This window comes from Equus asinus, chromosome 6, assembly GCF_041296235.1.
Source record: "Equus asinus isolate D_3611 breed Donkey chromosome 6, EquAss-T2T_v2, whole genome shotgun sequence".
Taxonomy (NCBI): Eukaryota; Metazoa; Chordata; class Mammalia; order Perissodactyla; family Equidae; genus Equus; species Equus asinus.
In genome coordinates, this window is record NC_091795.1 from 95,143,983 (window position 1) to 95,169,120 (window position 25,138).

The following is a 25,138-nucleotide window of genomic DNA, read 5'->3' on the forward strand; positions in this document are numbered from 1 at the left end:
AATCAACCATCAAATTCATTTGGTGCCTGAGTTCCAAATTCTACCAGTAGGAATTTAAAATTCTAACAGTAGGAACCACATTCACCTTTGTTGATTTGGGTCATTTTAATGTTGCTTATTTGAATCTTCAAAATTCCACTCTCTTAAGAAATGCTGCATGACAATGTTTTTTTTATTGTAACAGAATTAGATTTTTATCTTGAGAATTTTAAGACCTTTTGATATAACTGAAGACACCTTGGGTACCACAAAATCAGTTGAGACTTACTCATATGAGAGACCTATACTCATTATACATACTAAATATTAAGCCTAACTTTATTATTAGTTTCTATGTTATCATAATCACATGTAAAATGCCTACCTACGTTATATTTAAAGCTGATCCTGAAGAGAAAAATATACACATATATATTTTCCAAAATTTTTTTTCCTAACTGGGAAGAAACTAATTTTCTCAACAATTACATGTGAACTCAGAACTTTTTTCCCCCCTCCTTTTTTAGGTAAATGATCTTATCTTACTTCTAATACAACCATTCCTGGTTCCTGTATTACAGTAATATTTTTGAACACTTTCAAAGCAGGTTTTTCTTGAATTTCTAATTCTTCTACATCACCTGAAAAAAGAATTTTGAGATGTATATAATTTTCTGATAATCTTTCGGAGGCATAATTATTCATTTGTTTACAGAGACAGCTGAAATAAAGCTGATACACAACGAACGATTTACTAACTTATTTGCATAACCAGATTTTAAACAGCTAAGTAAGTTTTATATTAATTGCCTATAACAACTGAAAGATCTTAACATATCTTATAAAAATTCACAAAACGAGATAGGATTTACCTTGGACATTAGATAATTTATCACTAGCAAACTTTGGTGATTGTCAAACATCAATGTTCATATAAGAGAGCCACTAGCATCTGAACACTCCACTAGCATCTTAAAATTTAACATGAGCCTCATCAACTATGAGTTACTTCTACCTTCTGTCTTCATAGGTTTAATCATTCTACAGGGAAATTCTATTGTCCAAGATGAGACTTTTCTGGTTTTCCCAGTAACCTCTTAATTAAAGATTAACTCAGAAATACTTTATTAACTTTCTATGTTATGACCTATATTTCTTTTTTTTTTTTTTTCCTGCTTTACCTCCCCAAACCCCCCCTGTACACAGTTGTATATCTTAGTTGCAGGTCCTTCTAGTTGTGGGATGTGGGACACCGCCTCAACGTGGCCTAACGAACAGTGCCCTGTCTGCGCCCAGGATCCGAACCCTGGGCTGCCGCAGTGGAGCGCGCGAACTTAACCACTCGGCCACAGAGCTGGCCCCATGACCTATATTTCTAACATGAGGATCTGAGGTAAAAAACATTTTTCTTTCTACTGGTTTATTTTATGGTAGTACTTTACCATATGAATTATGAAGAGCATATTAATAGAAGGTGTAATTTGTAATTTGAAGTGTTGTTGCTCATTAGAGAGAGTCCACACCTTTTAACTTAGTCATTGCTCTTCATTATGTCAATACACAAGAATCGCTAATTCAAAATGGTCTAATATGAAAACAGCATAGGTGTACTCTTACTGGCCTTTTGCTAGTGGTCATGCCCTCTCATAACACCTGCTGTATAGACTGGTACTGATGGAACCAGAAAATTTATTTTCAATGAAAAAAGAAAAAAATAGTTAAAATTTTGGTATAGTAAACTAAAGCAGACTTTAAACACAAGAAACAAAGACTGCTGATAATTTTAGAATTTTAAGTGGATCAAGGATAAGAGGTATTATGGGATTAAAAAACTTATCAGTATATTTTCAAAATTTTCACCTAAACATGATAACATGACCAAGTGAAGTACAAGTAACATTTATACGATTCTGAGACAATTACCAAAGATTAAATAACATCCTTTCCTAGATAATTATCTTACTCAAAAATAGAAAACATTTAAGTGATTTTCAATAAATACACACACCTGTCAACTTCTGTAGCTGGTAATAGAGCAAATTAAAAGGACCAGTATATGGAATGGCTTGGGTCTGTTTTACAGTGCTCATGGCCAAGTCAGTATAATCTGAAGAGAAAATTAGAATAAAGACACTTTAGGAGACAATACTAGCTCCACAAAATACAATCTGCAAACACATACCAGGAGTAAATAAAAGAGAAGTAAAAGGAAAGGAAGTAAGAACATGTTTTTCAAGCTAACAAGGTGCTTCTTATTTGTTCCTATCCACACTGTCCCCATTATCGAGCCCCCCACAACAGTTAACTTACGCTTCCTCATTCTCCTGAACACAGCAGGCCCCTGAATGCCCCCAGGCCAGTGTGCCAGCTGTCCTCTGCAGTCTTTTCTGCTCGGCAACGCCTAACAATCCTTTACCACCTGGCACAAATGCTACCTGGTTTGCAAAGCTTCTCTCAACTCTTCTAGGCGCATTCTCTCCTCACACACTTAGCATGCACTTCTCTATGTCACTGATCAATACTGTGATTAGCTCTTCACAGGTCTGCTTCTCTCATTAGATGGCTTTACAAGGGTTGGGACTGTGCTTTTTTAAAAATGTTTGCTTTTTTTATTAAAGATTAGCACCTGTGCTAACATCTGTTGCCAATCTTCTTTTTTTCTTCTCCCCAAAGCCCCCCAGTACATAGTTGTATATTCTAGTTGTAGGTCCTTCTGGTTGTGCTATGTGGGACACCACCTCAGCATGGCCTGACGAGTGGCACCATGTCCGTGCCCAGGATCCAAACCAGTGAAACCCTGGGCCGCTGAAGCAGAGACACGGACTTAACCACTCAGCCACAGGGCCAGCCCTGGAACTGTGCTTTTTAATAAATTTTCAGTCCTCCAGCACCTAGCACAAGGTCTAACATAGAGTAAGATCTCACCAACTGCTGAACAAAGGAACAAGTCACATTCTCCTGTGTGATGGTCTGAAAGCTGACAGGTGGCCTATCTCACAGATGAACACCTAAACACTGCTGCTGTTTTCCATTCCTTCATAAAGCACTTATAATTTATTAGTGTTTTATAAATAAAATGGAGTACAGTTATTTATGTTAAGATAATACCATATTTACTGCAAAAGGAATGATGGCTTAGCATTTACACAGGCACAGAATATAAAGGCCCAGCAAGTGACGTAAAACTACAGGTCATAAACATGAAAATGCTTGTGTGGGGAGCCCAACATCACTTGAGAAAATGAAAGCACCAGTGCTCTGTCGTGAGAGGCAGAACACAGGCTGGTAAAGGGTCAGCAGGAGCATGCAATCTGTCTCAGAGGTGAACTTATGTTTCCAATTAAGAAAAAAGTTATTTCACAAATTTAAATGTTTCAAGAGTTCAAGGAAGATATTTTTCCTATAAAGCTAACTGGAATATAAGCTTTCACCTATTTCTATTTTACTATTTGGTTTTTACTTAAAATTTGGCCACTAGGTAAGAGAAGTTTTCATAGATTTTCCTCAATGCGAAAATCAAATTATCTTTAACATTTAATAGAATACTTACTGGAGAGGTCACAAGGAGAAAGTATGTGATAATTAAAGTTTCTTTTAACAAGTATTCCTGAGACCCGCTGGCCTTGTTCTGGTTTTTTGTCTGCTAAAAAGCCCATGACCTATTAAAAAAACAAACAAACAAAAACCCCAAAACAACTTGCAGGAAATAGAATCTTGTAAAATGCAATTAATTATTCAGTACTCAACCATATTATGACCATTTGACATTCAAACTATGAAAACAACACATGAATTTAAACATGAAAAATATAAAATGTTATATACTCCACAACCCGGCAGTAACAACGCTAGCAAGAGACCAAAGGGAAGAGTTAGGGGGGCAGATCCGGCAAGAATGGCCAGGTTCAGTTCAGTTCCAATCAGTTTAGCAACCACGTAAAGCTACTAGGTGCACAGGCTTAAAAAGCTCTAGACAGCTACAGTGTGGTGGGAAGGGCAGCAGCTCAGGCCAGGACTGCGTGCACGCCCTCAGGCTGGGCATCGGCCTCGTACAGAGTGAGCTCCACTATACAAAGGTGTGAGGCCATGTAGACCCCACAACAAAAGAGGAGCATCTTTGAATCTTTAGGTCCATAAAGATAAGTAATATCTTATCAATAAAGGTAATATCTTATCAATATCTATCAATAAAGATGGGTATGGAAGAGCTCATACAACTGAGGAAAATTTTTTAGGAGAAGAGGGTGAGGACAGTTCAAAAACTAACAAAAGCAAAAATCTTACAAACATGAAACCCAACATTCTTTTTTTTTTTTTAAGATTGGCACCTGAGCTAACAATCTTTTTCCTTTTTGCTTTTTCTCCCCAAATCTCTCCAGTACATAGTTGCATATTTCAGTTGTGGGTCCTTCTAGTTGTGGCATGTGGGATGGCACCTCAGTGTGGCCTGACCAGCGGTGCCATGTCCACCCCCAGGATCCGAACTGGCGAAACCCTGGGCCGCCAAAGTGGAGTGCACGAACTTAACCACTCGGCCACAGGGCCGGCCCTGAAACCCAACATTCTTAAATACAACTTCCCTCAACTACAAATAAATGAACTCAAACGGGACAAACACAGCATAATTCACATTGGTTTACCTTTCATCAAGTAAGGGCAAGAGCAGCCAGGCAGTAATACTGTTTGTTCTTGTAACTATAATGGGAGAGAGCTCTATTTCACATGGTTTCTTAGGGTCGATTTCTCCTTAAAAGCAGGTGACTTAATGAAAAGGAGCTCTGCTCCCAGGAGGCTGACTTTAAAAGCGTGAAGTCTCAGACGCTGATCTAGTGTGCTTGCCTGCCTGCAGAACAAAGCACCTCAGAGGAAAGAGCGAGGGAGTCTTCTTCCGACTTCACCTGCTGCTGCCAGCTGAGGTTTCTCTCGATTCCAGTGTGCGTTAGTTTCCTATATGCTGATTTATTAACATATATACAGTTAGTTGGCCTGACACTTCTCCAAAGTAAAGTGCATGGGTTTTTTTGATAGTTCTTTGTGGATGTGATTTCCCTGACTTACTGAGTTTCTGTTTTACATGGTTGAGGATGTCTGCCATAAATCCTAAATAACGTTATTACACTTGAGGAAAAAAATAACTAAAGCTAATGATTTTAAATAACTAAAATTATGGCTGAAATAACAGAAAAACACTTCAATACAAAACTGTATGTGGTGAAATAGTTATTGGTAATAGTTTCTCTGTGCATACATAAAGTTAAATTTAAGAATGACACATATACCTAAAGTGTGTTCTCAGTTCTGTAGTCAAAAAATGTTCAAATGCTGCACACTGTACTTCTTGAGGCTTTATAATGCACAAGGGCCTAACAACTCTGGCAAGTCCTGCTGTAAAGAAACTAGCTTAACTTTGTTCAACTCAGCTTCTCCTAAATTGTCTGACTGTAAAACTTTTTCCTCCTCAAATCTCAACTAGCAGAGTTTGGGAAATTCAGTTCTGAACATATTCTCAACTGAATATATTTTTCTATAGGTGTAAGGACCCCTTCCATTAAACTGGCCTCTGGAAAGTGTTGTGAAGAGGAGTAAATACAACCAATTGCTCTTCTTTGGCAGTAAAAGCCTCACAGCCTTACTTTCTCTAATTTGTTTCTTCCCTCAAATTCAACCACTAGAAAGGATATTCCCCAATTTGCTTCCTCATATCTGGTTCATGATGTATTAGAAGAATGCTGTTAAGTTGCTCATTAACACATATCTGATATTTAAAACTTCAGATAATCATTAAAACATTTCCTTTAGAAGTATCTTAAAAAAATTTTAATATGAAGTAAAAATGAAGATTTCTACAGCATTCCACTAAAATCCTAGGTAAGGTTTTCCTATTTCTTTTTAAATTCTGAAAATATTATATTTCACTGTCAAAAATGCTTAATTCTTAAAATCACAGATTTTTATAAATCCCATCATATCCACAGACATATATGGGAGACATGGGCCTATCTTTAGATTCTTAGGGAGAATGACAAGAGGTGGACAGAATACCATATTGGATATAGTAAAAAAACAGTAATGAATATTTGTTTATCCTCAGACATGGGAAGGAAAAGTACGTGGGGATGTGGATTAAAAAGCTAGCAAATTCAAGTGCATTAAGATCTAATTTATTTAAAAATTTTTCATGTGAAGAAACAAATTAGTAGAACCAGAAGAAGCCTTAAAAAGCATACGGATAAATTCTTGTAGTAGACCAAGTTGATAGAAATCATCATTAAGCACAGTGTTTTTTTAATTAAAACAGGTCTGTTCTTTTTAAGAAGTATACATTTCCCTGAAGAGCACACATAATTAGGAGTAGGAACCAGAGCCTTTTACCTTGGCCAGCTTTTCTCCTCTGAAGTTCAAGGTCACTGCTTCTGTATTCCGAGGATTATGAACTTCTATGTGAACTTCATCATTATCTTCATATTCTCGAATCAGGGCTGCTTTCAATCTGGCCATTTCATTCTGTTCTCCGTGGACTAAAATCTACATAGAATAAATTTTAGAAGAGCATAGGGAAACATCTTTAGTTCAAATTAGTGATGGCCCTTATCTTAATTAAATATATGAAACAGAGATATACTTGAAGTTATTAAACTTTACTACTTTTAAGGACCTCCAGTCAATCAAACTTGTACAGACACTTTCATTCTGTTTGGTGTTACAAGTTCCTTAAGTAGAACTATTTCAAGAAAGAGTAAAGAAACTTCTTTTCGGGGCCGACTCCGTGGCCGAGTGGTTAAGTTTGTGCGCTCCGCTGCGGCGGCCCAGGGTTCGGATCCTGGGCGCGGACATGGCACTGCTTGTCAGGCCACGTTGAGGCGGCGTCCCACATCCCACAACTAGAAGGACATGCAACAAGGATATACAACTGTGTACGGGGGGGTTTGGGGAGATAAAAGCAGGAAAAAAAAAAAAAAGATTGGCAACCGTTGTTAGCCCAGGTGCCAATCTTTAAAAATAAATAAATAAATAAATCTCTGAGATTTAAAAAAAAAAAAGAAAGAAACTTCTTTTCTACTCCAATTTTTGCCACTAATGAGATATGCAACTTTGCGGAAACCAGACTTTTCCTAGGCTTCCGTGCTCATGCTGGTAAAGGGCTGGATGCAGTGACTTCTGTAGCCTCTACCAGCCTCAGGTGCATATGATTCTTGTATGAAACTACTGCTACTCCCACTGTCTCAGAAAACACCCAGTTTTCTTCAGCTTTCTTAATATAAGACTTTCAGAAGAAGCTTTTTATGGGAAAAAAAGACTTCTGATATTTTCTTCTGTTTATTAAAGCAATACCAAATATAATATTTCAGAACCAAATGCAACTGCATTTTAGAGGGTTATTTACAACTATTGTATTAGCTACCAGTCTCTCTATATTCACTTTTATAACCTACACAGTATCTTACAAGAGAGATTATTCTTAACCTATGGACAACTGGTAGACGATTTCTCGCCTGAGCTAAGAGAAGCCTGCCAGCATATGGCCCAGTGGTGAAGAAGCCTAGCTTTGGGGCCTGGCTGCTTGAACACAAATCCTGGCACTGTCACTTACTAGCTGTGCAACCTTGGGCAAGTTACTTGACATCTCAGTTTTCTCATCTACAAAACAGTTGTTGGTTGTGAGGAGTAAGCAAGTTGATACTTGTAAAATACTAGTACAGGACCTGGCATATGGTAAATACTCAATAAATGCTAGCTATTATTTACTATTACCACCAATACTATTATTATTTTATCCTGTAGACACACTTTTGCTGACCTGGTTACTGAAGGAAGGTAAGCATCAAGCTCAATCCAAGAATTTAACTGACAGCAGAGATACAGCCTGAAGAGCGATGCAATGGGACTGAGGATGAGGTAGTGATACTAGAGAGAAGGGACAACACAGCTTTAAATCTGGGAGAATATCTGTAAACCAAAGACCCTAGAACGCACCTGGGGGGAGCCTGCGCTGTAACTACATGTGACACGCTATGATGCTAAAAAGTAGGTGAGTGATTTTCTCCACCAAAGAATCTTCTCATTACGGGCCAAGGGCAAGTATCTGTGAGGACTATCATGCTAGAAAGAACTTGAAAATTAACAAGAGTACACAAAAAGATGCCCAACTCCATTAGTCATTAGGGAGATGAAAACCAAAACCACAATGATACCACTTCACACTTAGTAGGTGGCTATAATTAAAAAAGGAAAAGAACAAGTGTTTGCAAGGATATGGAGAAATTGGAACCCTTGTGCACTGCTGGGCGGGAAGGTAAAATAGTGTGGCTCCTATGGAAAACACTTTGGTGATTCCTCAAAAAGTTAAACACTGAATTATCAAATGATCCAGCAATTCCACTCTCAGTTATATACCCCAAAGAACTGAAATGAAAACAGGGACTCAAACAGATCCTTATATGCTAATGTTCACTCGGGCATTATTCACAATAGCCAAAAGGTGGCAACAACCCAAGTGTCCATCAACAGATGAACAAACAAAATGTGGTACATACATACAATGAAATATTATTCAGCCATAAAAAGGAATGGAATTCTGTTACATCCTACAACATAGATGAACCTTGAAAACATATGTTAATTACTGTATGATTTCACTTACATGAAATATCTAGAATAGGCAAATTCATAGAAAGTAAATTAGAAGTTACCAGAGGCTGGGGGCAGGAGGGAATGGGGAATTATTGCTTAATGGGTACAGTTTCTGTTTGGGGAGATGAAAAACTTTTGGAAATGATAGTGGTGATGGTTGCACAACACTGAATATAATTAATGCCACTGAACTGTACACTTAAAAATGGTTAAAATTGCAAATTTTATATTTTAACCACAATAAAAAATATGTACCAAAAAAATTTAACAAAAGGCCATTTCCTCTAAATCACTTTTCAATACATTCAGAAAGAGTACTTCAGCTGTTTTCTAAAGACATGTGTCCCACAAGTGTTCCTCTAATTAAAAATACTTGTTTTTTTAGCCTACCCTTCTCTCTACTCCCACCAAAATATAACTCATTAATTCATAATTACATGAAAATTAAAAATATAAACAAATCATATTAGTAAGGAGCTATGTAACATACTTCATATCTATTTACATCTTTAATTTTTTACTCTTATATGACTTGTCTTTCTCCTCTTTCCTCATTACTAAGCATTTACTACATGCCAGGCACTGTATTACGTGCTTTAGATATATGTTCTCTCATTTAGTCCTCACAATAACTAGCCTTAATGAGGTACTATTATCCCTATTTACAAATGAGGTTCAGAAAGGTAAGTAACTTGCCTAGGGTTACACAGCAAGTAAGGGATGGAGGTGAGATTCAAAACAAGGAGTCACATTGTAAAGCCTGTGCTCTTAAGTTAATGATGAGGCAGCAGAAAATAACAGAAAGAACACTGGAAAATTAAAGCACAGCTTGCCTAACTCAAAGGGGAGCCAAACAAGTCAGATTCAATGCAAGTGCAAGCACTCTGTTTAAAGGGCAACATCATCGGAAGGAGGTGTTCGATTTGAGGACCAGCCGCCACAAAGTTTCCTGGGTGTGTTTTTTTTCCCCTTTAATGCGATAAATCAAATGCATAGACTAACCACATGAGGCGGTTTCAAAGCACGAATAAATTCACTGGTTTGCTGGTAATCTGTGTGAGCAGAGAAAGAAATGTAATCAACCGACATTTTCAGTGGTAACTTCTGTCCAGACATGGTAGTGATTTCTTCCGGTTCAGACATGATATGCTGTTAAAAACAAAGAAAAATTAAAAAACAAAACAAATTATCCAATTAGAAAAGGAACATTTTCTACTTTTTCATGAGCCATAAACTCTTATGTTAAATTTAGGACCTTTAGCACAAAAGTCATTCTAACACTACTGACTTAGTAAATATCAGATATTTATTTTCTTGATCAAGCAAACATTTAATCAGGAAAGTAACAGATTAACTAAAATTCAATGTATTTGGAGTGCTGGAAGTGAAAATTATAACTCTTATGATTAGAAAGAATACAATACTTGCATTTCCAGAATGCAATACACTTGTGTTCCCAGCTAGTCTCCTGCTTTAACAAGTCACTTTCCAGATAGGAGGATGTGTATAAAGGACAAATGGAGTTCGACTCCGGAAAACTATTTAAGTACAAAGCCAACACTGTCTAAATGACTTACAGGATAAGGTAAAGTAATAAAAATGATCAAAATGGGGAATCATAATGTATTTTAAAAGACAAAATAGACGTTATAGGCAAGAAGAGAGAAGAACGTGACGGGTCGGCGTTCAGAAATTGCCTCTAAAGTTCTGCACGCATTTTCTACAAAGTCTACACCCTCAGAGTAAACATCATCCAATCAATCAACCCAACACATCTACAGCTTTTCACAGGAATACGTATTAGTAAACCTCTTCTGCATCGGATGAGGGTATCCACGTGTTTGTCTCAGACTCCTTTCCATTTTTTTAACTGCAACCAGATGAGCGCTTCTCAAACTTTAACATGCCTACCAATCGCCTGGGGGTCTTGTTATACCAGTGAGTGTCTGCATTAATTCCTCAACCTTACAAACACCTCCAGCTACATATTTCCAACCTTGTTTTGAAAAATCAAAACCTGTATTATTTACAGAACTACTTCAACAGAAAGACCTGTGAGGATCTTACCACCTCTGCAGGTTTGATCAGGAATAACGCAATGGTCTAAGACTACCACTCACCTTGGCAAGTGTCCCTTCTACACAGTACCCTGCTATAATGACACCGTTCCTCTTATCAGTACACCAGCTTTCAAAGAGCTCTCTGGATAAGCCACTCTGCATCATGCCTGGGGAGGCCATTACCACGCTGGGACCAATGTCATCAAAATGATCCATGCTCTGAGAGAGAAAAAGAAATGGTAAAAGCAAGTTAAATACCAGGGCTTGACAAAGCATTTTTAAATAAGAAAGAGTTAGGAAAAAAGATTAATTACCCAACTGAAAGGGCTTGAGAAGACTAGTAAACATTTTAAGTCCAACCTCCAAGTTCCTAAACAAGTTAGGCTAGGAATGAAAGGAAAACAAAGTGATAAAAAGGAGAAAGTTCACACTGACCCTCAAAACGTTCTACCGGTAGCTAAACATGCCTTTAGGACCATTTTCAGTGGCTAGCAGGAAGGCAGAAAGTAAAAGGAAGAGTCAAATGGGTTTCTATTCCACCCAAGATAGAACTCTGAAAGAATTTCCCCAAAGACTCACAGTGGCTTTGCATACTTGATGAATATTTTGAGCGGGCCTAGAAATCTAACCAAAAAGTTTAACCTTGTTTCTAGGGAAAACTTGGCTCTAATTCCTAAGTAATTAACTTAAAAAATAATACTATAGGGGGCCAGCCCCATGGCCCACTGGTTAAAGTTCCGCATGCTCCACTTTGATGGCTCAGGTTTGAGAGTTCAGTTCCCAGGTGCGGACCTACTCCACCCAACAGCCATGCTGCACAGGCATTCCTCATACAAAATAGAGAAAGACTGGCACAGATGTTAGATCAGGGCAAATCTTCCTCAAGCAAAAAAAGAGGCAGACTGGTAACAGATGTTAGCTCAGGGTGAATCTTCCTCACCAAAAAAAAACCAAAAACAAACTTTACCAACAGAGCCTATTTAAAATTGGAAGAATATTTATAACTTGAATTATTTGGGGCATCATTTTATTAAGATTAGAGCATTAGTTTGAAAGAAACGTATTTTTTTAATTAAAGAAAATCAGATTTTATTGAATGCTCTAGAAAAGTAAACATATACAAATTTTCATATACGGAATTTACAGTGCTAATCAAAAAGATGATTAGGTTTGCACAAGAATAAGAAAACAATATGTAATACAACATATTTTTCTCAGCAGGACTTTTTATTTTTATGACAAAAGAGATCCAACTTATTTAGCAATAGTAAACACTGAGAAAGTATACTTGGAACAAGTTGCGAAGTTTAAGTAAAAAAGAATGCTAAATTTTTGATTCCCTTCAGAAAAGTGATGCCTGCTAGAGAAAAGGTAAGAAAGACTTTGGCAAGAAGGATTTAGCCACAGGGGCTGGCCCTGTGGCAGAGTGGTTAAGTTCTCACACTCCGCTGCAGGCAGCTCAGTGTTTGGTTGGTTCGAGTCCTGGTCGCGGACATGGCACTGCTCATCGAGCCACGCTGAGGCGGAGTCCCATGTGCCACAACTAGAAGGACCCACAATGAAGAATATACAACTATGTATCAGGGGACTTTGGGGAGAAAAAGGAAAAAATAAAATCTTTAAAAAAAACCAAAAAACAAAAAACAAAAAAAAAGGATTTAGCCACAGAAGCAGCAACGGGCATCTCCTACTACTGACGACTTCTTTGTGTTTTATCCGACCTTCTCCTTTCTTCCACAAGCACTCACCTTAAGGTTACTAATATGTTTGAAAACAAAGGGATTGTTGATGTTGATCTGTTTGCGGATTTTGTCATTCATGGCATTTACATATGTCTGATAGACTGCCATACACTTCTTGGCCAAAGATGACGCATAGTATATTGGAATATCGTGGAGTTCTGGGTGATTCTGCCAGTACTCATCTAGAGAGATTTTACAAGAAACAATATTGTTTTGCTATGTGCGGTAAATAGTTCAAATAATAAATGATACATACAATTAATTTTTAAAAATCCAGACAACCATGAAATAAATTAAAACATATAACTGGGGGCCAGCCCTGTGGCCAAGTGGTTGAGTTTGCGCACTCTGCTTCGGCGGCCCAGGGTTTTGCCAGTTCAAGTCCTGGGGGTGGACGTGGCACCACTCATCAAGCCACGCTGAGGCGGTGTCCCACACGCCACAACTAGAAGGACCCACAACTAAAATATACAATTATGTACCAGGGGGCTTTAGGAGAAAAAGGAAAAATAAAATCTTTAAAAAACAAACAAACAAAAAACAAATAACTGTATTTTAAAGAAAATTAGCCTGGTCCTTACTAACTTAAACTTATAAAACCAAAACTTATTTCTAAATACTAATGCATGACCTGAAAAGAATGTTGTGATCACACTCCCGAGATGTGAAGGCTTTAAAAACAATCTGGTAGAAGTTTCCACTGAATAATAGACCGGAACTTAGTATCCTAGAGAGACAGTATATTCTGTGGTTTTAAATAAAAATGTGTTAATATTTCAAAAGACTTACTGAAATTAGACTTTTTGTAATTAGACTTTGCTAAGTACAAAACAGGACTACCAAATGAGTTAAAACAAATTTTGAACACTTAAAAAAAAGTATAAATAGTCACATTACACTGTGACTATATTTTTTAAAAACTGCTAACCAAACAGTTTCTGATAATTAATGAAAAGAGTGGGCAATCTACCTTCAAAGGAAGGCTTATTTTTAGGGAAAAATCTCATTAAATCCTAAAATATTATAAAGGTAGTATTGCCAAAAGACATTGATTCTACTAGGTACACCTGCATTTAGGAAACGTATTAAATGCCTAGTATGCAATTTATATTTATTACTTCTAATTTTCAAAACAACCTTAGGAAGATTTATCTCCATCTTACAGATTACAAAACCGAGGGTAAAAAAAGGTTGAATAGCATGGGAATGTTATTTTTCTACTTGATTTATAATTGAAAACTCCAAATGAGAACAGGGACTTTTCCTGTCATGCATGTTACAAATATATTTCCTGCTTTGCTCTCTGGTTTATCTGTTTGTATTTTTTTAGATGTAATTAAAATTTTTAATGGTGTCAAAGTTTTCATATATACTCTTACAATTTCTCAGACACCCTGCAGAGTATATTATATCCCATGATCACATCAGTCTCCTATTTTTTGTGTGTTCTTATGAATAAATTTTAAATATTTTTAAAAAGTTGAATAACTTGCCCAAGGTCATATGGCTAGATCATAGATGAGATTTAAAACCAGTGATTCTAATAGCTGTCCAGGGAGAATTTAAAGGAAAACGAGTAACCAATTACACAGAGCAATCCTGTTCATAAAAGGAATCATAATATGCTTTGATGGTAGAGTTTCCAGAGAAAAATACCAAGTGCCCAGTGAAATTTGAATTTCAGACAAATAAAAGATTACTAGTATAAGAATATATATTAAATATTTGATACACTTATGCTAAAATATTACTCATTACTTATCTGAAAATAAAATTTAACTGTCTTGTATTTTTATCTGCTAAATCTGGCAAGCCAATTTGACGGTGACAACATGGTTTCACCTTCCTAATTTCCTCTGTTCTTCAGATTACTTTGTTATGGATACTTTTCATTTCAAGACTTCTAAAGACAAATTTGACTCACAGTTAGAAAAAAGGACCAAGAGAAAACTAGACTGGATTAGGAATTATAAAATTTAGCTTCTACTAAGTCCTGCCTCTCTTACAGATTTGCTTTTGATCTGTCATTTATCCTCTCTTCCCTTTTCCTTTTCAGTGTAACAGGGATATTTTATCCTTATCATCACAGAGATGGAAGAAGTGACTGTAAGAGCTGAAGACGCAACCATTTCTAGTTCTTCACATTTCAGCTATATACATACAAGGCACCTATCATTTATTCTTTAAGAGTGCATTCCCTAAAAAGAATCATGGAATGTTTGAGTTAAAAGGGATCATTAAATACAAATATATGCAAAAAGTGACACTCACTGTTCCTCTCATTACAAAAAGTTATACATGCTCATTAAAGTATTTGGAAAACAGAGAAAAGCAGAAAATGAAAAAAGAAATCATCTACTTTCTCATTATTCAGATTTAATATCTTTCCAGTCATTTGTGTATTTTTTTACCTAAGTAGGATCAGAGTACACACTGTTTTGAACCCTACTTTTTTGGCCCTCTTAATATACTATGTGAAAATATGTAATTACTCATCTATAACATGATTTTTTTCCTACAATATATTTACTGACATGATATTTCTTTAAAAATACTGAAATGATGAATACTCTTACTGACAAAATTTTCTATGCATCTCATTTATTTACCAGAAGTAGAACTGCTGGGTCAAAGGGTAGCATATTTTTAAGACTTCTAATGCTGAAGGCAACTAGAAAAACATGCCATTTATATTCCTAGTACCAGTGCATGACAGTCGCTGTCTCTCTGGGCTCTTCCTGGCACCAAATCCCTATTTTTAAATGCAAAAACTGAAGACCAGAAGGGCAGAATATCTACCCACGCTCATACAATCATCTTGATGTCATGGCACTCCAAGATATTGACAGTCTCCCAAGTGGAAAGGAACAGGCATACCTAAAATCAAGAGCAGCTCCTGAGCCCTGCCAAGAGCGAAGACAGGAATGAGACCTCTGCCCCCTCTGTTCACAATATCGTGAACCGTGTTACAGAATCTTGCTTCTCGCTCTTCACGCTTCTCGTGGATATGGGTCCCGTAAGTAGATTCCTAAACAACACGTTAGAAGTATGAGACCAAGACTGATGATTTCCCAAGAACACAAAAGGTAAACATCCGTGAAACACAGAAGCAAAGTGATTCATCTCTCCATTAGCAAGCTATTTACTTGAACGTATATTGTTATAATACTAATTGGAAAGCAGAACAAGTAAAAATGTGAGAATTCAGATCTGGCTAAGTAGTAAGAACTTTTCAGAAAACAGAATTAGGAAATAAGTCCAAAAATGTATCTTCCTTTCTCAAGATAATTTTGCTATGTCTTTTTTTTTCCAAAACCATTTTGCTTTTTGTGGGTTGGAAAAAGGTTATTTCTCCCACCTCTGATAAGTCAAAGTTTATAAATCAGAAACAGATATTGGGGCTGGCCTGGTGGCATAGTGGTTAACTTTGCACGCTCTGATCTGGTGGCCTGGGGTTCGCCAGTTCCAATCCTGGGCGTGGACCTACACACCACTCATCAAGCCATGCTGTGGGGCATCCCACATAGAAGAACTAGAAGGACTTACAAGTAGGATATACAACTATGCACTGGGGCTTTGGGGAGAAAAAAAAAAGAGGAAGATTGGCAACAGATGTTAGCTCAGGGCCAATCTTCCTCACCAAAAAAAAAAAAAAAAAAAGCAAGCAAGCAAAAAAAGAAACAGATATTGTTTCTTATAGTTCTATTTAAGAATATCCCCTAAACCTTACTATGTGTGGTCTGCTGACCAGCAGTACTGGCATCCCTGGGAGCTTATTAGACATGCTGAATCTCAGGCCCCAGCCCAGGCATTCTGAATCAGAATCTGTTTTTAACAATATCACCAAGTGATTCATAAGCACATTAAAGTTAGAGAAGTATTGCTCTAAAGTATTAGATATAATGAAAACAACTATTTTTTTCTGAGAGTTAAAAAAAAACTTCCTTTAAATTAACGTCAGTTTATATGCTGGGTATACCACAAGCTGAGCCAAACTGAATTGACTCACAACTTGTTGTTTATGGACAGCAATATGCCTTGGTCCCTCATACTTGGGCAGTCGGGGGATTCTGTAGATGGTGAGGGAGAAACAGACATCTCTTCCACCTTGAACTAAACATACTTGATATTCCTTTTTCCCTTTAATTGAAGTATAATTAACATACAATATCCTACTCATTTCAGGTGTATATCACAGTGATTCGATATTTATAAACGTTACAAAATGATCACCATGACAAGTCTATTTACCATCTGTCACCATCCTAAGTTATTACAATATTGTTGACTATATTCTCTATACTGTATATTTCATCCCCATGACTTGTTTAGTTTATAACCGGAAGTTTGTACATTTATACCCCCTAATCCCTTTCAGCTATCTTGCTCACCCCCCCACTGATATTCTGACATATACCATAGGCCCCAAAGGTTTCTCTCCCAATCCCTGACCTCACTGTCTCAACACACATTTATTAATTTGCTCCTCACCAACCTCCCCGTGCACAGAGCTTCTGGACAGTTAACTTTTTTTTATTCTCTAGGACTTGCAATCTAGCAGGCAGACAGGACATACACATATAAATTCAGCAGGTGCTACGAGCCAAGAGATAGTCCCATGGCAAAGGCAGTGGGCCACACCATTTCTACACAACCCCTAAGATGTTCTCCGAATTTGGGGTAATTCACCCAGACAAAAATCTTTAGGAGATAACATATCATCTCTGATATTAGACAAGAGTGAATACATTTAACAGCAAGAAAGTGGAGCTGCATCACAAAGAGAAGCCAGAAAAATTAATTTGTACACTAAACACAGATACATTTATATCCGGTAACATACTATGAAAATGAGATCACGTATTTTTTCCCACTAGAAAAAATTCTGCTTCAATTACACTGATTACAATACAGTGCATGAATACTTACAATGATAAGAATATCAGGTTTAATATTAGGAATTTCGGCTGCCATCAAGTGTCTATCTTCTTGTCTTGAGAAATCACCTGTGTACAAAAGCTGTGAAAGAAAAAGCTAGAAAGTTAGGATTCTGGAAGGCTTCATTTTACTAGTGAATAAACTTAGATCATAAAATCTTAAAGCGAAGTTCAATTAAAAAAATAGCCTACAACTGATGAAATTTAGATGTACTGCTTGTGTCTAACTTCAAATGTGTAACGTAGTTCACTCATAAACGATCCAGTGTTTCAATTATCATTCTAACCAGTGGGAATCATATACTCCCACAATCATTCCACAAAGATAACCTGTATATTAATAAACTTAAGAAGTGCTCCAAACATCTTAGAGAAAAACGGCATGATGAGGAAAGAGATCTACTGAGCTATATGGGAAAACCATCTAAAATGGAAGACAAAATCATAGGAGGGCGTGCATCAAATTTCAAAGGGAATTTAGACCTGCATTTGTGCTATTTTCTGCTTATTTTTTTGTGCCTTTGAGCAAAGAGCAAGAATAAATGATTTGGCAATACAGAGTACAACTCAATGTGTAAAAATCTCGACTATGGGGCTGGCCCGGTTGTGCAGCAGTTAAGTGCGCACGCTCCACTTTGGCAGCCCGAGGTTCGCTGGTTCGAATCCTGGGTGCGGACATGGCACTGCTTGGCAAGCCATGCTGTGGTAGGCGTCCCACATATAGAGTAGAGGAAGATGGGCACAGATGTTAGCTCAGGGCCAGTCCTCCTCAGCAAAAAGAGGAGAGGAGGATTGGCAGCAGTTAGCTCAGGGCTAATCTTCCTCAAAAAAAACAAAAAAACAAAAAAACACCTCAAATATATGAGCAGTCACTAAAAATTTAGGACAATATTACACTAGAGTGTTGGTTTTCAACTCTGACCGCACATAAGAATCACCTAGAAAACTTGAAAAGAAAAGGTGAAGGCTACACCCTGAGATTCTGAATCAATCAGTATTTTTAAAAAGCTCCCTAAGCGATTCTAAAGTGCAGCCAGAATGAAGAACTGCTGCTCTAGAGTCAGTCCTGAAACCTACTAGGCCACCCGTGTTTTCACAAGTTTCTCAAGACGTCCACTAGTCTTTTTCATCAAGGACGTCTAAGACCTTCCTGATTAGCCCTCTTCACTGGTGCAGTCCACCCTCTTTGGGGGCTTACATGTGGATTCTAAAGCATCAAGAGGACATGAATGCCACATAATCGGGTTTGAACGTTAAATAGACACAGCCACAAAGAAAGCTCTTCCCTAATCAGTTTTCTAAACAGCACTGAAAAGGGATTAATCCCCTAACAGTGTGAGGGAACTTCACTCTTTTGAGATACTTCTTTTCTCTTTTCTCAACCTTCACCTAAAAAGTATTATAATGGAGGTATGAACTATGATATTGAAAAGGAAAAGCATCAACTGAATTTTATCTGATGTTTCAGTGTTTTGACACCCTGCAAGTCTTCCGGAATTTTCCTTAGTACTACTTGGTGGCACAAGGCTCTGCACTGACTTCTCGCAGGGAGGAAACTGCCAGGGCTGGAGCGTACCTTCACGCCTGCGATCTCAATCATGAACATGGCAGCTCCCAGGACGTGGCCCGCGTGGTAACACCAAAACTTGATTCCTGCAACTTCCTTAACTTCGTGAAAGTTGATGGTTTCAATTTTGTCCATGCTCTCTTCCAAATCTGTCTCAGTATACAGCATGTCATCTGCTGATATATTGCTAAATTTGTAAAGATGCCAACAAAGAGAATTAAGGGTAAGCTTTTTAAAAACTCTTTGAATGCAAGGAAACTGTCTGTGGATGATATATCCCCAACGTTCTTTTTTGTTTTTAAAGATTAGCACCTGAGCTAACAACTGTTGCCAATCTTTTTTTTTTTAATTATTCTCCCCAAAGCCCCCCTAGTACATAGGTCGTATAATCTAGTTGTGAGTGCCTGTGGTTGTGCTATGTGGGATGCCACCTCAGCATGGCCTGATGAGCAGTGCCATGTCTGTGCCCAGGACCTGAACTGGTGAAACCCTGGGCTGCCAAAGCGGAGCGCGCAAACTTAACTACTTGGCCATGGGGCTGGCCCCCACAACGCTATTTCTTAAAATTATATTGTATGGATTACACTATTTAGAATCTCTCGAACATTTTGTTTATCTTTTTTTTTAATTAAGATTTTATTTTTTCCTTTTTCTCCCCAAAGCCCCCCAGTACATAGTTGTGTATTCTTCGTTGTGGGTTCTTCTAGTTGTGGCATGTGGGACACTGCCTCAGCGTGATCTGACGAGCAGTGCCATGTCCGCGCCCAGGATTCGAACCAACGAAACACTGGGCCGCCTGCAGCGGAGCGCGCGAACTTAACCACTCGGCCACGGGGCCAGCCCCCATTTTGTTTATCTTTTTACCCTGCAATTACAATAAAACTGTTTAGTGTGTACAGCTACAAAGCATGATTTTAAGCAGAGCACACAGTAAATTAAGGCAAAGTCCTCTTTAGGAAACTATTTCTCAACCTTTTTTCCTGTCCCAATACTCTTGAGAGATAAACTCACTCACATACATTGAACCAAGGGATGTGAAAAGATTTCTCTACAAAGTATAGCATAAGTTTTCTCCTGAAAATTATGCTAATATACTTCCAAAAAAGCAAAAGAGACTAGTGGTTAAGGACACAGAGTCCGAAACCAGACTACTTGGATCCAAATTCCAGCTTTGTCTCTTGCCATGACCCTCACAGGCAAATTAGCTAACCTCTCTGTGCCTCAGTTTCATGATCTATAAAATGGGATTCATAATGGAACCTAAAACCTTAGCTTGCTATGAAGAGTAAATGAGTTAACATATGTTAAGAACTGAGAACTGTGCCTGGCTGTGGTAAGCATTATTTAGTGTTAACTAGTATAATTATTACTAAGGATAACTCTTGCATTCTTTTGCATTTATATATGAAGAATAACAAATTGCATCTTAGCTACCCTTAGAATATATACATTTAATAGTAAACTTTTGAATGCTAATAATTTGTGCTGTAGATATTACAAAAATGCTCCAAACTTTCTGATAAAGGAGATCTTCCTCTTGCAACTGGAAAAAACTTCCCCAGGGAACTTTTTCATTTAAGATAGTTAGTTTACTTTGACCACATAATCTAAAATAAGATTTCATTATATACCACTGTATAATGCACTTGGTCTTAAATTTTAACAAAATTATGAAATTCTACTTATAAAATATTGTTATCATACCTTACAACTTACCTACATTATAAAGATTTAAAAATACGTAAAAACTACATAAAGACTTGAAGGCCAAGAAGGTGCTGATGAATTGTTACCGAATGACTAAATTATTGATATCCTTCAGAATAAAAAGAGAGTATCTTATTTCAAAATGCAAAATAATCCATATCTTGAACCGTATGTATTACGTAGAATCAAATCCATGTAATTTACCTAACTTTGACATAATCTGAAAGAAGCCATCTATAAATAGCTTTTGTGGCATGAGTCATAAATGTTCTTCCTTTGAAACTTGTCTTCTGTAGAAACCAGGGCAAAGCTCCACAGTGATCCAAATGGAAACTTAAAAAGAAACAGAGATTCTGTCAATTCTTAAAATAGAATCCTGATGGATACTATATGTATACTGTATGCATACTAGATGTAATGAAAACTACTGTAACAAGTTCTATGTAACAAGTGCAAACTGATACTTTGAAAACACCAAGGGTAGGTGTGTGCAGACGGAAGGAATAACGCATCCAGTTCTAGTGTAAGAAAAAGACAGGAAAAGTATTTTTTAAACATCGAAATACTTTACCACTGATCGTTAGAGATGGAAGAGCACACCCAAGCCTACTCTCTGCAGCAGGAATTACAGCAAGCACTTCAGTGATATAAAGTTGGAACGCGTCACTGCTTTTAAATGAAATTCCTATGGAACGTGATAAGACAGTGACCCCAAGGAGATATTCTGGGAAAGGACTTTCCTGGTCTCAAGTTTTACAGTGATCCAAGGCATGTGCTGTCTCCTTCTCACTTACTTGAGTGGTAGGAAAGTAAGTTTTTCATAATAAACTTCTCTAACCTGTGATGACAACATGGAGTGCTGTCTTAGACTTCGATGTCTGCAATATGCTTTCTGGTAGAAACTACTGTTTCCAAACACCAGAATTTTAAAATCTTGTAAAGAAATGATCCTTATAGTAAAAGTCCTTGAAAAACAGTGTTGTTCATAAAGAAAAAAACTTACTGACTGATTAGCAGGAGATCAATCTCAGCTGGGTCAATTAAATCGATATAAGGAAGAGCATCCATTCCTTCTAGCCCAGGGTGGATCCCACAGTCCAACTGAAAGAGAAAAGAAGATCACAATCTCCTACACATTTTATTAAATTCATCCAATAAATAGACAACATTTATGACTGATTCATAACATACAGAATCAAGGACTCTATACACTAGCATTTGGAATGCAATTCTTATTAAATGTGGCAAATATGCCATTACCAATTCTAACTTCCCCAACGAGTATAAAATATAGCTGACACTTAGGGTCACAGGACACAAAATACAAGACATCTTCTTCCCAGGCACTTTTTGTAGTCACTCTAACAATGAACAAACTCTTTTTCAAAAACTTTGATATCAGAAGATGGTGAGCATTTAAAGAGTTTATAGATTTACTACTACCAGATCTAACTATTACGAGGAGACAGTGATTAGAACTGGGAAGTTTCCCTGATCAGGGCAGTATAAGTATTTTAAGGCATTAAGGAATAAATTCTATTTTTTTTTTTTTTAAGATTGGCACCTGAGCTAACATCTATTGCCAAGCTGCTGCTGCTTTTTTTTCTTCTTCTCCCCAAAGCCTCCCGGTACATAGTTGTACATTCTAGTTGTAGGTCCTTCTGGCTCTGCTATGTGGGATGCTGCCTCAGCATAGCTTGATGAGTGGTGCCATGTCCGCACCCAGGATCTGAACCAGCGAAACCCTAGGCTGCCAAAGTGGAGTGTGGGAACTCAGCCACTCAGCCATGGGGCCAGCCCCATGAATAAATTCTTAAGAGTCAGTCATCAATGAGTTATATACTCATTTTTCGGATGTTACTACCAAATTAATATAACAAATGACTAAAAAGACAACTATGTCTGGCATATTCCTGTTCTTTTAAGATTGGGAGAAACAGAGAGGTGGAACCAAAGGAACATGATGAGCCACTGAACTGCCTTTCTAACGAGGACCATAGAAACCATCTCTTCTCATCATTCCATCTTTCAGATAAGGAAAGGGGCTTAAAGGAGCAGTCTGCCTTCCCCAAGGTCAGGGGCCCTACTGCTAACTTAGGCATCTAAGCTGCAAACCAGCTGCAGCTACAGCACATGCTGCACTGGGGCGGCTGGAGCTTGGTGCGTGTTCGGGCAGCCAGTTCCTTGGGGGCCTCCAGTGTGATTGGGGCAGTTGGGTATCCAGACCCTCCAAGACTGGAAGAGGGACTCTGAAGAGCAAGAGTGCAGGAGATCTGCTCTGCTCGACAATTTTACAATCTTGGTCTCTATCTTCTCAGTTTTGTCAGATCACTAAGTAGAAGTGTGTATTAGTTTTTCACATTTACATTATACAGCATAGTTTATATATAAAAACAACGACATTTTCCTGGGAGCTAAATAGATAACTAGTGTACTAGAAAAAACCTAACACCCAAAACAGACAGAGTCATCCTGTTAACCTGACTACAAAATAATAATTACCATTATTTTTCTTCCTTTGAATTCCAGAATAATACATGATCTTCCTACTTCTTGTCCAGCTCCACTGTAAACATTTAAGGGGAGAAACAAAAATGATTAAAAAACAACCAAAATCATGCCCAATAAATTCAAACTTTTTTACAACTTAAACTATGCCCCATTTGATGACAGCAACTCACTTGAGGCCGATGAGACTTCCACAAAATTATAAAGATTGGGAAGAAGAGTGTTAATGTGAGAAAAGATGAAAAGTGACCTTCGGGAGTTCAGGGATTTTTCAGTTGTTAAAACTGAGAGAAGGTGGTACAAATCCGAGAAGCCCAAAGGTTAAATTCAGTCTTCCGAACGTTAGGGTTAATTATGCCGTACTCAAAATACAAGCCAGCAGTGATACAGAGTATTCAATAATACTTTTAGAATTAGCGCTGAAGTATAGACCCATAAGCACTTCAAAATTCTTTCATTTTCTTTAAGGTCCTATATGCATTTGCCAAATAGCTTAAATTTAAGTAGACATCTTACTCATTTCTGTGAACCTCAGTCCCTTTCCCTTCTTCCTTCTGTTGTTTCGTATATTTGATACCAAGTACCTTCAACAATTTTCCTTTCTTCTTAAATGAATAAAACAGCCCTAATTTCCAATGATCACAACACTTTAAGCAAAACCTCACCTGGTTTTCAAATCCCTCACCTCCTTTGCTGCCTTTCCCCACCTACTCTAGGTTGAGTCGCTCACTCACGCAACATTAAGCAGCTTTTATTTGCCAAGCACTGGATTAAGTGCTGAGCCCATGGAAATGCCTAATACTAGGACCCTGACCTCAAGGAACTCAGTCTACTAGAAGATACATATGAGACATCTATCCTCAAACCGAGGTCCTACCTCCAAGCAGGAAGGCGACAAAGAAAATCAGCCATGGCGCTACCATGAATTCCTGGCCTTTTCACTTTAATTGGCCCTCTACGTACCCCCTTAAGTGTCCCTAGCTCAGTTTTCTCTTATAGTTTCCATAGCAACTATTTCAAACTTTCTCCCTTTTCCTAAATTTTCCAGCCCTCTATCCTCTTCTTCACTTGGGGCATGGGCCTTCTCTGCATCAAAAAATTACACAGTTCATTTGCCAATTTCCTCAATTTCACTTACCAGCCCACCCACATCTTTTCTCCTTCCATTTCTCCTGTAAAAGGAGAACAGACTCTCATTCTGTCTAAAGCAAATCTTTTCACCATGGTTCTACACTCTATACATTCCCTCCTTCTGAGGAACTGAACACTGCTATATCATTGACATTTCCCTCGCCATCCTCTCTTTACCACTAGAATTTAAACATGCTGCAGTTATTCTCATTCCAAAATTAAAACCCCTTAATTCTAACCTCATTTAGCTCCCACTTTATTCCATTTCCCAGCCTGCTTCCTAGAAGAGCTGTGTACACTCTCTGCCTCTATTTCCTCACTTCCACTCGCTCAGTTCACTGCAATCTGGCTTTTCCCAGCCACTCTTCTGAAACTGTCCTTGCAAAGCAGCTCTTTGTTGCTAAGTGCCAACAGCCTTTTTCAGTCCTTATCTTACTTGTTCTCTTGGGAGCCTGTCACCCTCACTCCTCATTCCCTCTTCCAGCCCTTCTCCCTTGGTTTCTCTGACTTCATGCTCTCATCCTGTCCTGCTGGTTTTCCTCCAGTTCCTTCACACTCAGCTGCCTCTGCCCACCCTTCAAATGTTAATATTCCAAGGGTTCTCTCCTCGGCCCTCTTCTCAGTCTTTGCAATCTTCATTCTCACATTCTTGACACGTTGGTGATTTCCAAGTCTATGTTTGTAGCCCTGATTGTTCCTCTGAATTCCAGACCTCTAATGTACACTTGGGGTTTGGGTATCTCTACTGGGATATCTCACAGGCACCTTACATTCAAACATGCCAAATGAGTTCTCACGTCCAGTCCCCTGTGCTTTCTCTTCTTTCTTCCTGCAATGCTCTGCCCTCAGATATTGACATGATTGGCTCCTTTGGAT

General features: G+C 37.9%; 1 protein-coding gene across 2 annotated transcripts in view; it reads right to left on the bottom strand.

The window, feature by feature from the left end:
• CPSF3 (cleavage and polyadenylation specific factor 3) overlaps nucleotides 1-25,138 on the bottom strand; it is a 41,426-nt gene that overhangs the window by 13,556 nt on the left and 2,732 nt on the right. Inside the window, exons 2-14 of one of the 2 annotated variants that reach the window (XM_014866767.3) lie at nucleotides 23,126-23,189; nucleotides 21,627-21,724; nucleotides 20,828-20,956; nucleotides 18,926-19,103; nucleotides 17,342-17,431; nucleotides 15,290-15,440; nucleotides 12,419-12,594; nucleotides 10,731-10,889; nucleotides 9,613-9,759; nucleotides 6,352-6,504; nucleotides 3,530-3,638; nucleotides 1,988-2,086; nucleotides 526-620 (exon numbers count right to left, since the gene is read on the bottom strand). In XM_014866767.3, the coding sequence (XP_014722253.1) occupies nucleotides 526-620; nucleotides 1,988-2,086; nucleotides 3,530-3,638; nucleotides 6,352-6,504; nucleotides 9,613-9,759; nucleotides 10,731-10,889; nucleotides 12,419-12,594; nucleotides 15,290-15,440; nucleotides 17,342-17,431; nucleotides 18,926-19,103; nucleotides 20,828-20,956; nucleotides 21,627-21,724; nucleotides 23,126-23,189 (1,648 nt within the window). The remainder of the gene's footprint in view (nucleotides 1-525; nucleotides 621-1,987; nucleotides 2,087-3,529; nucleotides 3,639-6,351; nucleotides 6,505-9,612; nucleotides 9,760-10,730; nucleotides 10,890-12,418; nucleotides 12,595-15,289; nucleotides 15,441-17,341; nucleotides 17,432-18,925; nucleotides 19,104-20,827; nucleotides 20,957-21,626; nucleotides 21,725-23,125; nucleotides 23,190-25,138) is intronic. The other variant, XM_044771930.2, reaches the window with a different exon arrangement.